Raw genomic sequence first — 17014 nt, 5'->3', positions numbered from 1 at the left:
ATACCACAATGTAGCCTACATTAAGTGTAAAAGTAAAAATTAAACACTTTTTTTGTCATGATTTCACCTTTCTATTATTACTTAATGAAAAATCTCAGTTTAACTAATATCTAAATCTCAATAGCAGTTACCTAATAGCAGCATTTTATTAATTTACTTAAAATGAATTTTGTCTATTTATATTAGGCTAGAGATTTGATTTTCAGTTTATAGCAGATAATTCATTTTGGAGAGAGATAACACTCTGCTTGACCTTTGGGATGACACCCTTCTCATCCCCTGCTGGACAGGCCCATGGCTTTTGTGAATTAATTTAGGCCTGAACTCTGAGTGAACCTGGTCAGTGGAGAGGGTGCTGACAGTGCGTGGCTGCTGGGGCAAATACTGTGCAAACCCTACACTCTGAGTAAATATTGGAGCAGTCCATCAGATGATCAGGGAAATGAAACGGGGTTGTCAAGTCCCTGAAAACTTTCTTGAAGAATTCAGGCAAATGGAGATAGTATCTAAGGTTAAACTTTTTTCTCTCTCTCTATAATTGCTCACCTCTTCACTTACATTCTCAATCTGATTTCCTCCAAAAACATGAAATGAAATAAAGACACAGATTTACAGTACAATGTTTATGTAAACAAAGGCCATTTGTTTTATTTCCAAGTACATTTATATAATCTACTAAATCTTTATCATTCTTAAAGATTGCCAAAAGGGGTCTTCTAACTTGGAGTTAGAAAGGGTCTTACTCGGCTAAAAGTCCTAACCTGCAGTATCTGTGCCAAGTTGGATTGAAACATCAAATCTAGTCAGTGAGTGTTATAGTGAGCACCAAGGAGTGTTTACATGTTTAGAGAGCCTGTAGGCACAAAAAGGTGAAAAGGTCACAGGAAGCCACCTGGTGTGTAATGCAACATTCCTCTTGTCAAACTATACAGACTAGAGCAACACTGATTTAAATTAGCTCTATTGTATTGCAACATCCTCTGACAAAGGACACAATCATGCCAACATCATGAAGAGCCTTTTAAATAAAAGAAAATCAATAAATTGATTTAAATTGGGTTCAATCCACAAACGTGTTTCAGAAAAATAAAATGTATTTATTTATTTATCAGAACATCACAGGCCAGAATGTTTTTCTAAATGCATAAACATGTCAGTCTTTACTACTTTTTTTTTTTACTCTTTCAACATAGCGTTGAATGAATCAGTAGTGCAAAAAAGGATATCAACCTGATGACAGAAAAAAAGAACATTTACATTTCTTGCTTTGGACTATTAAGCATATACCCTGTTAATGCATTTTGAACCACGAATTCAGTAGCTCTAATGCAGCAAAACTGATTATTTTGCGTTATATATAAAACACGCATGCACACACTAGCGCATATTTAATGCTTTGTCTAAGACAGCAGAATAAGTTAAATAGTTTTCCACAGCACAATGATGAAACATGAGTTCGTTTGCCACAAAGGCAGGTAATCATCAAATAGCAGTGGAAGAGTCTGAGGTGGGAGAAGCACCCGGGGATGAGCTGTTTGAGTTGTCTGCGCTTTGACCATTTGAGCAAAGAGTCGCACGTTTAATTACCGGGGCTGTTCCTTCCTTCTCGCGCTTCTTCTGTTTCATTCTGCGATTCTGAAACCAAATTTTAACCTGCGTTTCGTTCAGTTCGAGGGCGGCGGCCACTTCTACTCTGCGCGCTCTGGTCAGGTACTTGTTGAAGTGGAACTCCTTCTCAAGTTCGGTGAGCTGCTTGGTGGTGAAATTGGTGCGTATTATATTCTGCTGGCCGTGGATCCCATATTCATCGACTTTAACTGAAAGAGACAAACCAAAAATACAAATTAGAAACCACATTTGACATTGCATTTTATACTACGTACATTAATCTTACAGTAGCAACTGTAATAAGCCTCAACTGACCTGTTTTAGGGGGGTTTCTCTTGACTTTCATCCAGTCAAACGTTGGTGCTTGTTTGATGTTCTTGGAGTCGCTGTCACTGTCAGTGGAGACCTGGTACTTGCTAAACGAACCATAGCTGTGTGGGTCATGTTCTCCATAGGGATAGGACTGATAATGGCTTGCGGAGACCGAGCCAGGCCTAGATTCACTGTATGTTCCAATGTTCACGACAGAAAAAGCAGGGGACTGAAGACGCATGTGGTCATCTGCTTGCGTGAGAACATGTTGATGTCCATAGTCCGAGTGAGAAGGTCGGGTTTGCTTGCTAAAATTGGTGTGTCCAGTTTTCCCCATGTCCATATTCATGTGGTATTGCTGCGAATGAAGTTGTGCATAAGTTGTGCCATGAGTTTCGTGCGTTGCCGGTGTAAAAGTGTTCCCTCCGACTGGCCGTCCCTCGGGAATGTAACTATTAGTACTTGCACAAGCACTTGGCAAGTATTCCTGATCCGTAGGAAAACATCCAGCCTTCGAACTATAAGTGTTAGCACCACGGTTATAAATCGTATAATCTAAGTAGGAATTCATTGTTGACTGCCCAAGCAAAATTGATTAAGCAGGGTCAATATAGGCTGATGTGTGGTCCCAGTGCCCCTACAACCTCTAAGCAGTATGTCAAATCCCACAAAGTTCTATCCGAGCTCATATCAGTTAAGTGACACATCATGTGACTAATTTTGCACCAATAGTGTGCGACCTGCGGTAGCACTCTGGGCGTTGCAGGTGTCCATCAAACGATTCGTATTTACATGACAAACACATCAATCGAATCCACCCATCAATCTGATAAACTCACAATGTAGGTCTAATGTGAATTAAAGCGAGCAGTTAGTAAATTTATATTGTAGCCTATTCGTGAAGGCAAGGACAACTGGAGTTGTAGCAAGCTATAAATAAACAGGCCCTAATAATTCGTCATACACAATAACTTTCACCATTGACTTAAAATAGACTGGTCAGCCTTTAAGTTTTTTTCTAGAGAGTTTCTTGTGCTATTTTCAAATCTAAGTTCTTAATTTAACTGGAATGAATGAACCCCCACATCAATGGCCTATACTGAGAATTGGTGTAAGCCTAGCTCTCTCTCTCAAGATATAGTGGGCCACCCTGCTTTTTAAGATATTGCTTGGATATAATCTGCCATTAAAGTTTTGGCAGTAAAGTTTGTGTGACGCTGTAATAGTTTGCTCCTACACATAGGGAGTTTAGAAAAGGTGTTTTAGATTCCTAAAGATACGAGGCTAGTTCGACTTTTTAGATAAACCTAAAACCATAATTTTTAATACAGGTAACATACTCCATTCGAATACAGAAAATTATTAATAAGAGTTGTAAGTTGTCAGAGATAAACTGATTAGATCATTTCAAATCAACATCGCGAGAAGCAATAAATAGCCCATAGCCTGCTATATATAACACGCAAAATGTAAAATTTATGGAACTATTCATTTTTACCAATAATTTGACTGATTTATTAAGAGTAGCGTTATTAAATCAATCAAGTACATTAGGCTACTATAATGCTCATTTGCCATTTTTTGGAAATATTACATGAAAGTAATCATTTAAAGGGGGACTTTATTATTGGCTACGCTCTAGGGAACATGACAGAATAGTTTTATGTAAATTGTCCAGAAGAGACAGAGAATGCCATTAATGCATACTGGATAACTATACCAAGATATAGCCTATACTTCTCTTGTCATATTTGCGGAAGGACGTTTCACCTGAGGCACTGTAGATGCTATAAATAAATCTCTTGAGGCTTCACTCAAGACGGTGGTAGTGGGTTGTTGATCAGAGATGGTCCAGAGAGGCATTCTTTTCAGCCTACAGTCTTTTTTTGTCTCATCCTCCAGTTCTGAAACCAGATTTTTATTTTCTTCTCAGTAAGTCTGAGTAACCTGGCCATTTCCACAGGTCTCCGCCTGCACAAATATGGGCTGAAGTGGAACTTCTCAGGCTCTAGCTGGTCACAAGCAGTACGTGCTCTTTTTGAGGCAACGAATCCCACCCAGCGTGCGCTGTTGAAGAGCAGATGAAATTTTTACATTTGGTTCAATTTTGCATCAACAATATTTGAAGAATAGGGATATTTTATTATTCGAATACATATTTTACACACTGATATGATTTTAGCTAACATTTCTTATGCCAAAATGTTACTTTTGTATCGTTATTTATGTTGCTGGTAAATAATTTAATTTGGATTTCTAAACTGTTACTCACCATGAAGCCGCGCTCCTCTTTGTGGCTTTTGCTTGAATTCTGTCATCCAAGAAAATATGGGTTGGTAATAGGCTACAGTAACAGTAAACTGTTTGATTCTTTCAGTTATCTCCAGATTGCAAGAAGAAACACTGATGAGTTACAGTCTTGATTCAGGATGGTGTACATTTCCCCCTTGTTTTAACGTCCCCTTTTTTCTCGTTCATTATTCCATTTCACTGTACAAGTTGGTCTTTTGCGGTCGCTGACCCAAAATGTTTGGGATGACGAATTTTGTCATTATGTTCAAATGCATAACGACTTTGTTACAAATAAATCCGCGAAGTTGTGAGACACGTTCTTGTTGTTGTTCGTTATCTGCATTTTCTGGACGGCTTTCATCAGTTATGTCGGTCCTTTCTGGGGGTTTAGCAAAACTCTGGCCTCTCGTGTCATGTGACAGTATGGTTCCGGAGGCCCGCTGGAAGATGACCTGCAGGGTCAGAGCAACACGGTGTGAGTCAGAGAACATGAATCCATCATCGCAACTAAAAGGAAAAAAGATATGAATAGTGTCTCTTTTGCGGAGTACGCACTGCCAGAAACATCTTACTGTGCAACTGACAAAAAAGGTTTTCTTCTTCATGATAGGCTAAGCTGAATAATATTATTTAAAAATAGGCTATTCAGTGTTATGCAGTGTGAGCAAATCACAAACTCAAAAGAAGCTAAATGCAATATAAAAATGTATTTTAAACAATTTTAGAAGATATTCGGCCATAGAAATATGACAAAATATGAATACATGGACAAACAATTTGCATAAACATATCAAACTATTCATGAGAATTTATACAATGTAATTTAAATATTGAGAACATATTTTCCTTTTTTATTTTATTTTAGGTAGGCTACACCAAGGTAAAACAAATTGGTGTCAATACAATTCTACCATTTATCAAAATTAAAAGAGCCATGCACTTCTTATTCTCGTTTTATTTAGACACTATATGCTTATTTTTTTGTTGTTTTTTGTTTTTTTGCTATTAAAAAAGGGAAGACCATTCATCCAGAAAAAAACAACGTTGGGAAAAAAAGTTAATCACGAATCAGGGCAAAACAATAATGCTCTTGAATTAATTTTAATTGTACAGCAAGATCCTCATTTAAAATCATTTAAACAATATAAACTGATATTTACCTCGATTTTTATGGAAAATAAAAGCTACAGCATTTAAAATAAGAAAATGGTGGGTATTTGAAATTACAAACTGCATTTCACTGATTTTTTTAATCGTAACTGGGATGATAAAAAACTAAAAAATAAATAAGAAAGAGACTAGTTGGAAAAAACAATGGGAAGGGGAGTGTGCAGTGCAACGCACAAAGCCCAGTGAACTCGTCTTGAACCTTAGCCAAAGTACCAGGGCGATTAATCACCCAGCCGGATCCTCAGCCATTCACAAACCGAGCTTATTCTTCAGCAGCTTGATTCCGTGGAGAGCTGGAATCAAGTCACAAATCAGAGGGACATTTACTAATAAATATATTTTATGTAAGTGCACAGGCTAATTCACTCAAATCAACAATATATAAAAAAATATGAATAAACAATAATAATAAAATGCTAATAATATAAAATAAATAAAATAAAATGCTAATTTATATTTTCAGCTCTACTCCAAAGTCATACTGTGTAATTCAGTATGAGTTATGTCTTCTATATATGTAGAATATAAAACAAAATATTTACCTCTCCATGATAAAAGCGCAAAATAAGCTTAACTGATACAAGCCAAAGGATCGAGTGAATCAAATTTACGGGTAAAAACTGCAGAAGATCTCGGTGCAATTAGATCATTTGACCCAACACTAATCAGAAACACTTTAGGAAAAAAACAACACGTCACAACGAAACAAAAATACGCTATATTAAAGCATATTCTTTTTAAACCAACAATATCACACTGCTGAAAGGAAAACTTCCTCTTCTGGTAAAGGATTACAGATCTCTTGAACGTAAAAGCTGATGGAGGCAAAGAAGGATGTCTCTTGGAGTTAGCAATCAATATAAATTGAACTGCGAAACAAACAAAAATTAAGCAAGATCAGGATGTTGCTCTGAAGCGGTATTGATGTGGTACAAACCATCAAGAGCGTTTACCACAAAGAATGAAGGGATGTGTGCTCTTTTCAATTAAATAGGTTGATAATATTTTGTGTGAATTGGAAGTGTAAGTAGCCTGCTACAATTCCAATGCTGCTAGGCTATATGATTTTTTTTTTATTACAAAGCTTACTCTATAGAGAGAGTGGGCTAGGCTTATGACAACTTAAACGTTTTCTCTGCAGAAAGATAATGAGTGCTGAAACTGGTTGGAAGGTAGGCTACCTTTGCAACCAAATTCACAAGAACCATAAAATGTTTTAGGTGCTTAAATATGTCAGCTAACATATTTACCATAAAACTGTTTTAAACGCTTGTAAAGGGGACATCTGTTTCGAATTATTCGTGCATGATATTGTAATTAGTGATGTTGAAGATGAGAGAGTGCCGCTGTCTTGGGATGGTCCTGCGATCAATTCCCCAAAGGTCCAGGAGCCTTTGATCTCTCAAGTTGATCTCTAGTGTTCCATTACTTTGCTCATGTCACTGTAGCAGGGTTCGTCATAGACTGCCTAAACTGGGTATAGTCACCACAAGACGAGCTCATCAGGCCTTAAGAATCCAAACTTAAACATTTTACCATATTACCAGTCCTTGACGCAGTGACTGCCTACAACAATATAATTTAATGTAACGACCATCTCATTGTATTAATCATCTAGATGGACTACCTTATTTATATGGGCGTAGTCTGTTATTGTACAGCCTTATAAAATAAGCTATATAAGAGCATATACAATATTATTTACATACCGTGTCTAGATAAGAATAAACGTATAGGTAGCCTAGAAAATGTCACATAAAACTCTTTATTCTGTAACATTTTTTCGCAGTGAACAAATATATTTGTAATCTAGTTGTTATAACAGGCTGAATAATGTAGTGTTTTATACAATAACTGATTATTTTTTATTCATAATAGATCAGTGAAATAATAATACTCATCTCAATTTTGGCCTTTACATGTTTTCTTCGAGTCTGGAGAAAAGACCGTTCCCAGCAACTACAGTAAATGTAGGCTATCCACAAGGTTTAGATCTAAAGATAAGCTTACTCACAATGTGTGGTGCTTATGCTGTGCGGTTGCTCCTACATTCTCCCTCTGAGGATTGCTTCTTGCGAAGGAAAAGCCCCAAGAAATTGCTCCCAAACTCAAACAAGTTAGCTCGACGAAAAGCCAGTCTTGACGAATTGGCTGCGTTGCCTTTCTGCTCTGCAGCCTCTTCATTAATTATTTAATGAATCACGTGATATGGCAAATAAGGGATGCGGAACCAGTATCTTTTCACTTATTTAATCCACCTCCTTACTATTCGTCGGAATTTAGCTAGGCCTATACCTTTTGTATCAACGAAAGAAGGCTATTTAATTCAAGTAAGTGTCCAGTAAAAATGGTTACCACACCGATACTGACTCTTTTATGCATTATAATTTAAAAACAAAGGTAAATTCAGCTGACATCTGACAGTATTTCCTGATGTGAAAATTACCTGTTTCTTGTCATGTGCCTTCTTCTGATTGTCTGCAGTCTGTCCGTTTGATGAATGACATGTGGAAAATTTGTCCTCAAAGGGTCACATGTGCCTTATTGGGATACACTTGTTGCTAGAAAAATAAGAGAAAGTAAAATCATCATATAAAACATTAAATAACACAGCAAAACACTTTATCAAACGACAGAAACATCACATCCTCTAGAAGATTGTCGTTTTTATTTTTCTTGAATTGTTAGGCTATATAATTTTTTCATAAATGTTACTGAGCCTGTAAATATAGCTAAATGTTGCTGAGGGATTCAGAATTTTTATCGTCTGCCTCTGAAAACATGGAAAATCAACGCTATCTCACGGCAATTCGTATATTTTACGAGTTGGCTAATTCGTACGAATTCATACGACCTCACTACAAATTCATACGATTTTTGCTTAATCGCACGAATTCGTACGAATTAGCCACCTCGTAAAATATGTACGAATTGCCGTGAGATCGGGCTGGGAAAAATACAATTTAGAGAGTTTTAGATTGCGAAAAAGAAACAAAACGACGCTGTAGATGGACAGCATTTGTCACCGTATGACAAATGATGTAGCGTCATCAGGTGTCTAATTTTCATCATCATAAATGTTCAGTCTTTTTTATTTTTCAAAGCATGTCTCCAATAGATAGATAGATAGATAGATAGATAGATAGATAGATAGATAGATAGATAGATAGATAGATAGATAGATAGATAGATAGATAGATAGATAGATAGATAGATAGATAGATAGATAGATAAAAAGTGCATCCACAATTCCACTATGGCGTTGGGTTTATGTCAACTTCATATTCCCCAAGACACGAATTTGCGACTATCTGTTCACACAAATTCGGATCTACAGGGTATATATAGATGACAGACATCATCGATAAACTTTGTTAAGAAAACAAACGTTACGTTTCACTGTGAATTCGTCGAAAACAACAACTGTTACTTGAGCAAGAACACAGTTTATTTTCATACTTTCACCCAGTATCACCAGACATCATTGTGCATCATTCCCACTTCAGTTATTTCCCATTTACTTCAATATTTCTGATCCAACTTCTTTAGCTCTGGATTATTAAACTGTGCATTATTAAACTATGCCCTACCAATAAGATCTATCTTCGTTGTATTAATAATAGCTGTCAAAAACAAAAGCAAAGGCTATCCTGCAAATCTTATTCATTGCTTGTAGTTGGCTGAAATCCTAAGATCATGTAAAGAGATAGGTAAACTTACTACATGCCTCTGTTTTGCACAAACGGTGATCCCCGTCTTGTTTCACGTTGTCTCTACATTTTCTTTGCCTCCAGTAATACTTTCACATTGTAAATCCATTTGTAAAATTTTACGTATTGAGCATATGGCTTTTTTCTTTCGGACTTTCATTTCGTGTGTCTCTGCAGGACTAGCCTTCCAACAGCTTCACTGGACACACTACACAACCTTTTGGGCGCATAACGATCGATTAAAGATGAAAAATTCAAGATAACCTTAAGCGAAATATCGTTTATCAACTTCATTAGGCATCCTGCTGCTGCACATTTCGATTAGTGCTTCCTGAACGTGGGATCGCACTATATCGAGTACAAACAGACCTCTGAAACAGACCCCTAATTAAATATTCACCCAGAATCCTTTTTTAATTCATCTTAATTAAAAAAATTAAAAATCAATGTTTTTAAATGGCAAAATTAGCAGTATTATTATTTGCATGGTTATTATAGATTTTATTTTCGAACAAAAAATAGCATTTGAAACAGTACATCATACAAGAATTTTATATCTGAGATTTCAGTCAATGCTTTCGATTTTTATTTATGTTTTCCATTGCAACAAAAGCTGAGAATGGTGCCAGCAATCACAGAGCATAGTGACCTCAGCATGAACTCAGATTCTTCACCATATCACGCACTGTCACGGTATGTTTTCTTTTTTAATATTATAGCGTTGATATTTGAACAGTTCCACTGTTAGTATTTATACCATGCTGTTGTTGTTTTTTTTTCTCACTAGCTCTCATGGCTATTTTATGATTACACCCTTCCTCGTAGTTTATTTAGCTAATAGGCTATTTTAACAATATTGTTTAGACTTGGATCACACACCAAACTCAAGTAGGGCCTAACCAAAACAGATATAAACATTTTGAACTGCCCCACTGAAAAAGCTGTCCATTTCGCGGATTTTTCTCCCTGAATTTAGTTTTCATGAAAAACCTGAAGCATCCGAATGTCCAGCTACACAGCACGAGTAAGAACAGACCGGGAGCTCGGTGTGAGGCGGGCCCTGCTGGTGATGAAGCAACATTGCATCAATCTTACTAGCAACAAAATTAGCCGTTCACAGATGTTTGAATTATGATTCAAGGAAAATTGTATTCATAATAGCAAAACTTTTAAAATAAATTTAATCTTTATAGGGGTTCCTTCGACTAATCAATTTACTCGATCGTACAAATCTTCCAACAAAGTCTGTCCCTCCCAAAGATGTCGTTACAGTAGGGTGCGAAAAATGCCTTTAGGAGAATTAGACAGTACTGACTGTTGATCGAAAATGTATTCCAGAACTGCGTAGGATTACCAGCTTGTCGGTTTGGCATGCACCCTGTGCTTCTCTGGGAAGGCATGTGTGCCACTCTCGTCTCCTGACCTCGGAGTGATCCCTTCCCAATGAATAATTGATGAGAACAGCGCCCAGATTACCCCTATCAATATGCAAAACACATTATAGGGGTAAAATGGGACTTTAATAGTTATGAATCGAGGAACCGTTTCTATCACGAGCAAATTGTAGTTACATCCTTACATCCACCCTTATCTTCTTTAAAAAAATAAATACAAATTCTCTCTCCAAACTGTTACACTTATCCAGACAATTCCAGACATACAATAATAGGCAAACACATCAAAGTACAAAATAAAAATGATCTGTAGCCTAATTTTTCAGATTGCTTGATTACCAATTACACAATGCATGGAATACCGCTGGAATACCAACACAATATACATGTAACACCTCTCTGCCTGTATTATCAGAGAAAAATGTTACTAGGCCTATTCTTAATTTTTGGACATTTGCTGTGAAGAATATTTTTAATGTTGTAAAACTAACAGAATTTTTAAATCCATTTCTGCAGGTATTCATGAAACCACGCAAAAACAAACTAACAAACAAACAAACAAAAAATTGCTTAGCAAATACAAAATTCAACCGGTCCAATCATGCACTTATTGGTTAAAAAATATGCAGCAACACAATGTTTTTTTTTCTTTCTTCATTTTTTGACCGAGTCAAAATCCATCGAAGTTTACAACTGTATTTTTATCATTGAATAATAGGCCTACGTAAATCTAACAAGTCTGCGTTGTAAATCTTTGAACGAAATTGTACATTGTTTTCAAAAGAGGATCACGCATTTTAGCCAATTAATTAAATGACCATCTGTAGCCAAGGAAGAGACTTACTTGAGGACTACAGAGAAGACTTCTTATCGTTTCACATCCAGCAGAAATATTACTGAAATGATTGTTGACAGCCAAGTCAGCATGGGATATTACGACTGTCCAGTTTGAGAAGACTCCGCATGCTGCCCACAACCTTTAGAATCCCGCTGAAGCAGTAAAACAGTCAGTTACATTCAAGAGTGTGAATTATGTAGCACATTGTCAACCCCCCTAAAACCATAAAACTAACTTTATGGACCTCACGTGACTTTTTTAGCGCTACCAAGAGCTACATGTTGGTGTTATGGACTGGACTTCAGAAGAAAATAGTCGGGGTAGATGATTTGTATGTTGTTTCATACAAATAATGCAGATTGTTAAAATAGCCTGTATAGATGTCGTTCTGTTCATCCGCTTTGAGCACTGCGAGGTAAGTTGAGGGGTTGAGTTATTGTTGTGATGTGACACACAAGAGCTGAGTTTGAATATTGCCATGTAGGCTATACCGAGATCCAAAATGTCCTTGCAGAGCGAAACAAAACTGAATGGACTATTATTTGTTTTATAAGGCATATGCAATAGAACACATTAACACCAATAGCTTTCATTTAAGAGCAAAATATTTATTTAAAGTGTAAAATACTGGTGGGTAAAATGAGAACAATTGCCGATCACTAACCAAACAGGCCTACAGACAAACAGAGACTTTCATGTATGACTGGGAGAAAACTTTATTTTTCTTTTTGATCAACTCATTTTCAGTTTAGACACAAATACAAAAAAATGGCAGAGATACCATCAACATGTCAATGACAAAACATTTTTCTCCAACTTTTAACACAGAACGTCCATAACTCACGTTGTGCACTACAAATAACATATTGGTCACTACTGTATAAAGACATTCTTCATAGGACATCTTACGAGCCCAAAGTAATCTTGTGCTGCAGCCTAAGCACACAAATGTAAGTGCGAAAAGATTATTTTTCTCGCAGGTACCATCCACGAGAAATTAAAAAAGCCCGGCACATAAGAATATAGCATGTTGCGTGAATAATACATGACGTTTCAATACAAGTTCAAGGATACAACGAAAGTTTCTTTTTTTTTTTTTTACACTATCACTTAGGATAGTTAGGTAGTGCGAGTTGTACTGTACATAATTCTTGTAACAGGTCTAGAATAAGTTGCACGAATAGCTCACATGGAACATGCTTTCCTCCACGAATGTATAAACTTGACACACTTGACATTCACACTCATTTTATGGCATTGTAACTAGTTTAGCATATGTGATAACAATATTCAAAAGCTGACAATTTTGAGTTGCACGGGGGAACCACACGTCGTCAGGTGATATCAACAAGCTGAAAGGTGCAGCGCTGTAACAGTAGAATTTTCCAATTATTGTGATGTGATTTGATCAATTTTGAAATGCGCTCCCCGCCGTAGCGAGATTCATACTTTTCAGTTTATTGTCCTTCTTCCATTTCATCCTGCGATTTTGGAACCAGATTTTAATTTGCCTCTCTGAGAGGCAGAGAGCGTGCGCTATCTCTATTCTCCTCCTGCGCGTGAGATATCTATTGAAATGGAACTCTTTCTCCAGCTCGAGCGTCTGGTAGCGAGTGTAAGCTGTTCGAGCCCGTTTTCCATCAGGTCCAGTCATATCTGGCATAAGCAAGGGCAAAGAGATAATAAGCAAACACCACCAAGCCATCAAACGAAAATGGACTTAAATGTCTGTTACATTTTGGATGTTGGACTGCTGGCTGATTCTAGACTATATTCAAGGCGACGTGCAGTTTAATAGGCTACCATTGCATTTTATGGCTTTACTGCTGCACAATAATTCTACATGCAGTCACCTCCCAGAGAGTGGTTATTCTCAATTTAACCTATACTTAGGTGAAACTAATGGTCCGTCTAAGCATTACTGTTTTTGTTAGACAAACATTAGCAGGCTACTAAACGAATATGAAAATCTGAAGAGTAAAACATGCATTTAAACCACGCATAACCTAAACTTACTCCATGAACTGATATTATCAAAATAATTTCATTTTATCATGTCTAAATAAGACATAATAGAGATGTGTATACCATGGTTAATGTGCAGCTTCCTCATCCATGGGAATATCTGTGGAGTTTGACCGTCGTTAGGTGTTGTAGTCGAGCTCGCCACAGATTCTTGCTTCTGCGTACGTGTGGTGGTGGTGGTCTGTGCTCCTTCCTCGGTCTCGGACGAGACATTAGTCTCGTCTGTGTCCGCAAAATGTGTGCTGTTGCTGCTGGTGAGATTGTTGCTGTTGGTGAGTCTGCTATTGCCGGTTGGTGTGCTCTGATCAGATGGAGGAGAGGAACCCTTCAATTCCAGAGACTCGCTGGTGGCACAAGACAGGGGATCTGGAGACGAGAGCGAGCAGCTCGACTGTCTGTACCGGGTCTCCTGACCCGGATTTTGGAAAGCGCGAGAATCATCTCCAACTGCTCCGAAATGGCCATTGTTGGGACGATTTACACTAAGGTCTATTCCATTGTAGTTGTAACCGAAAGACCCGGAATGCATGCTGGTGGAGTCCCTGTAAGAAGCGTTCATAGCGCCGTTAGTACCATAATTTAGTAACTGATAGTCAGACCCATTTGGATAGCGCCCTGAGAACGAGTTTAGAAAATAAGAGCTCATTTGGATGTTTTAAAATGTCTTGATTTGTAGATCTTGGTCGTTAAAATCCAGCGCCGCACAATTTATGATGTAATAATGAATTATAGCAATGCACTGTACTTCGTTTTTGCCATGTATGCGGCCAAATATGGGAGAGCGTTAGGGCATCACGTGCCTTTGTTGACCAGTCGTAAATTCTCTCTGATGACTTCAAGAGGTAATTCATGCTCTATGGTTACAAATGATGACGAAATGATGATCGTTAGGTTCAACTCAATGGTGCCTCCCCATCGCGCGCCACATCCCACGTTAGCGGAGGGCGTCACCTACTGGGAGAACTGTAAAATGACCAAACACCTGCCCATTTCGTGAAGCCTTTTTACTGCATAAATTTGTAACACTGTGCTTTTTCCTGCATAGAACTAGGTCGTATTTGCAAACAAATTTACGATAAATTAAAGCAAAGTGTGAATATTTCACGTAGTTTGAAAAATGATTAAGACTCTCAAAGCAATCTTGGGTGTTTCAGCAACTTTATGCTGTCATTCAGTGATATGACTATGTGACTTAACATAGGTTAGTCAACCTAGTTTTAATCGCCAAACCAAGATATAGATTTACAAGGGGGGGGGGGAAGAAGAAGAAAAAGGCTACAACTGGCGAGATTATATCAAACTGGCGCGTTTTACCAGCACAGCTAGCTTCAAAGAGCAGTGAAAAGATGGATATATATATATATATGTGTGTGTGTATATATATTAGGCTACAGCAGATGTCTATCAGATCAAATATTTTATGTCTTGAAGAGTGCCTTACACCAACGCATAAGGCTGATAATAAAATGTTTCTCATTAGGCTATATCAGATGCCCATGTACACATAAAGAAAAATAAACCACATTATCTGTTAAACAATCATTTTATTGACAAAATGACATTGCTAACAAAGTATGATAACGTATTATTCTTAGTGCATTCACATACACATACACAAAAGTGACGACCCAATAAATTAAGCATCAAAATGTCTCATTTTCTTGTTTTTAGCAGACAACGGACTGAAATACATATTCAATGTAAGACCTTTAATCCCAAAGTTTTAAACTTTGGACTTATGTTTTCTTTCAAATCACAGGCATTAGAATGTTCAAACAGCGAGAAAACATTTGCCTTATTAGTTTAAATAGGCCAAATACCGCAAAATACTAGTGGTAAAAGCACATCCCATATATCTTTTACCGTCTTTACAGAGGTGATTCAGACGCCTGTTTTAATGAAAAAGAAAGTCTTCTCTTGAAGCTTTGTTATGTCAACATAAAACTTATTAGGTAGTTTTTTTCTTGTTGGACAGACCAGTACTTATTAATTAAAACTACAGGCTACATGTTATGTACAATGTTTCTAGGGCTTCGTCATAAGCTCATTTTTAACATTTATCCCGCCTTTCCACCATCCTCCTCTTCGCTGACCTTTGTGGAGTTCAGCACTTTATTCTCCTTTTTCCATTTCATTCTACGGTTCTGGAACCATATCTTTATCTGTCGTTCCGTCAAACACAGAGCGTGCGATATTTCAATTCTTCGTCTTCTGGTCAAATATCTGTTAAAGTGGAACTCCTTTTCCAGTTCAAGAGTCTGAAACCGAGTGTAGGTTTGACGACCCCTGCGGCCAGTGCTGCCAGGCATTCCTGTCAAAAAAAAGTGAAAAAAGACACAATAGATGAACATCCAGTACAAACAGGCCAACGTAAATAATAAAAGAACATTGCAACAATTGCCACCATTATCATTATTAAGATAACTGTTATTACTGCAGTGACATCATATTTGCCATCTGAATTTAATCCAGATGTGAGGGTAAAATGTTTTAAGAAGGTCATCGATAAACGTCACTGAGTGGAGTTTATTTTATCTAAAAACGTGGAAGAATTTACGCATCTGGTTGCTTAAAAGCGCAATATTCAGGATGCAGCTTAGCCTACTACATCCATTTTGGCAATTTGTTTTGCCTGGGTATAACTTTTTCTAAAGACTGCAGACTATGCCTCTTCATTATATATATATCATCTCTTCTTTTTATGTGTTGACAGAGTCGTATAGTGGAAAGTAATGTAAATTGCGCCCCTACATCTATGACATGCAAAACTGCGAAATCGCAAACGTGTCTTACCATTACATGAGTTCATCCTCTGCATCCACGGGTAAACCGGTGTACACGGTTTGTCTTCACTGTTAAAATATCTCTCTACACCCTGTTCAGAGCAGTCCGTCTTGCACTGGTCTTGGGTTAGGACCAGCGAGTCTTCCAGACCTCCGATTGCGCACGAGCGGTCCGCGGTTCGGTAAATGTTAGGTGTTGTGTAGTCACAAGCACTGGTGGATCCGCTTCTCCCAAAAACGCCCCCAGCTTGCTGGTAATACGAGGAGGTGTAAACCTTGTCCTGGACATTGGTAGCTCCGAACGTAGCGCTTGGATAATGTCTTAAAGGATCTGTATATCCAGAGGAATATAGCGGTATCTGACCCAAGAAAGACTCCTGTCCTCCGGGTAGAGACACGGGAAAAGTTGAGTTGACGAAATAGGAACTCATGGGGTGGCCAGTGTTATTGTCCGAGTGTTATGATTTGTTGTGTTTTATAGTCCAAGTGGTTTTTGCCATTACTTTATCTGAGATTTGGTTTTAGCCGAAGGGGGGTGGCGAGGTGCCAATCTGAGACCGCAGGGGAACGGACCAGCTGATCAGTGCCTGACCAATCCTGAGCACTTCTGACTACAGGATAACGTGTAAGGTGGGGGCCCTCTTGTTGCACAGAATGGAATCCCCAGGGCATATCAAAACACTCAGACGCAAGTGTTTTTCACCGTTTTCCGAAAGAAAAAAACAACAACATAGTACATAATGCAATAATTTAAATAAATTATTATTTTATAGGTGTATGAGGTTAATTAATTTTCCCTTCACATTTTCAAATTTTTCTCAATCGAAATATGATGCAAACCTCATTTTCAAATGCACCTCATTTTAATCTCGACTCTGTCTT

At 37.6% G+C, this 17014-nt stretch overlaps 3 protein-coding genes across 3 annotated transcripts; all 3 read right to left on the bottom strand.

Moving 5' to 3' along the window:
• Positions 1-1482: 1482 nt before the first annotated feature.
• LOC306858168 (homeobox protein Hox-B1b-like) lies at positions 1483-2491 on the bottom strand (the record flags this gene model as incomplete). Its single annotated transcript, XM_079398566.1, has 2 exons — positions 1483-1817; positions 1924-2491. 2 exons carry the CDS (start codon positions 2489-2491, stop codon positions 1483-1485), a joined length of 903 nt encoding a protein of 300 aa, XP_079254692.1.
• A 9563-nt stretch (positions 2492-12054) lies between these two features.
• On the bottom strand, positions 12055-14085 carry LOC306857328 (homeobox protein Hox-B5b-like). The gene is made up of 2 exons (XM_079397230.1): positions 13413-14085; positions 12055-12980 (listed from the first exon to the last, which is right to left on the bottom strand). Exons 1-2 carry the CDS (start codon positions 13993-13995, stop codon positions 12733-12735), a joined length of 831 nt encoding a protein of 276 aa, XP_079253356.1. The 5' UTR covers positions 13996-14085; the 3' UTR covers positions 12055-12732.
• Positions 14086-15406: 1321 nt separating this feature from the next.
• Positions 15407-16563, bottom strand: LOC306857474 (homeobox protein Hox-B6b; the record flags this gene model as incomplete). Its single annotated transcript, XM_079397450.1, has 2 exons — positions 15407-15660; positions 16143-16563. The coding sequence occupies 2 exons, from the start codon at positions 16561-16563 to the stop codon at positions 15407-15409; spliced, it is 675 nt and encodes a 224-aa protein (XP_079253576.1).
• Positions 16564-17014: the final 451 nt, after the last annotated feature.

The sequence above is a fragment of the Barbus barbus genome (assembly GCF_936440315.1).
Source record: "Barbus barbus genome assembly, chromosome: 38".
Taxonomy (NCBI): Eukaryota; Metazoa; Chordata; class Actinopteri; order Cypriniformes; family Cyprinidae; genus Barbus; species Barbus barbus.
This window is presented reverse-complemented; position numbering and strand designations above follow the sequence as displayed.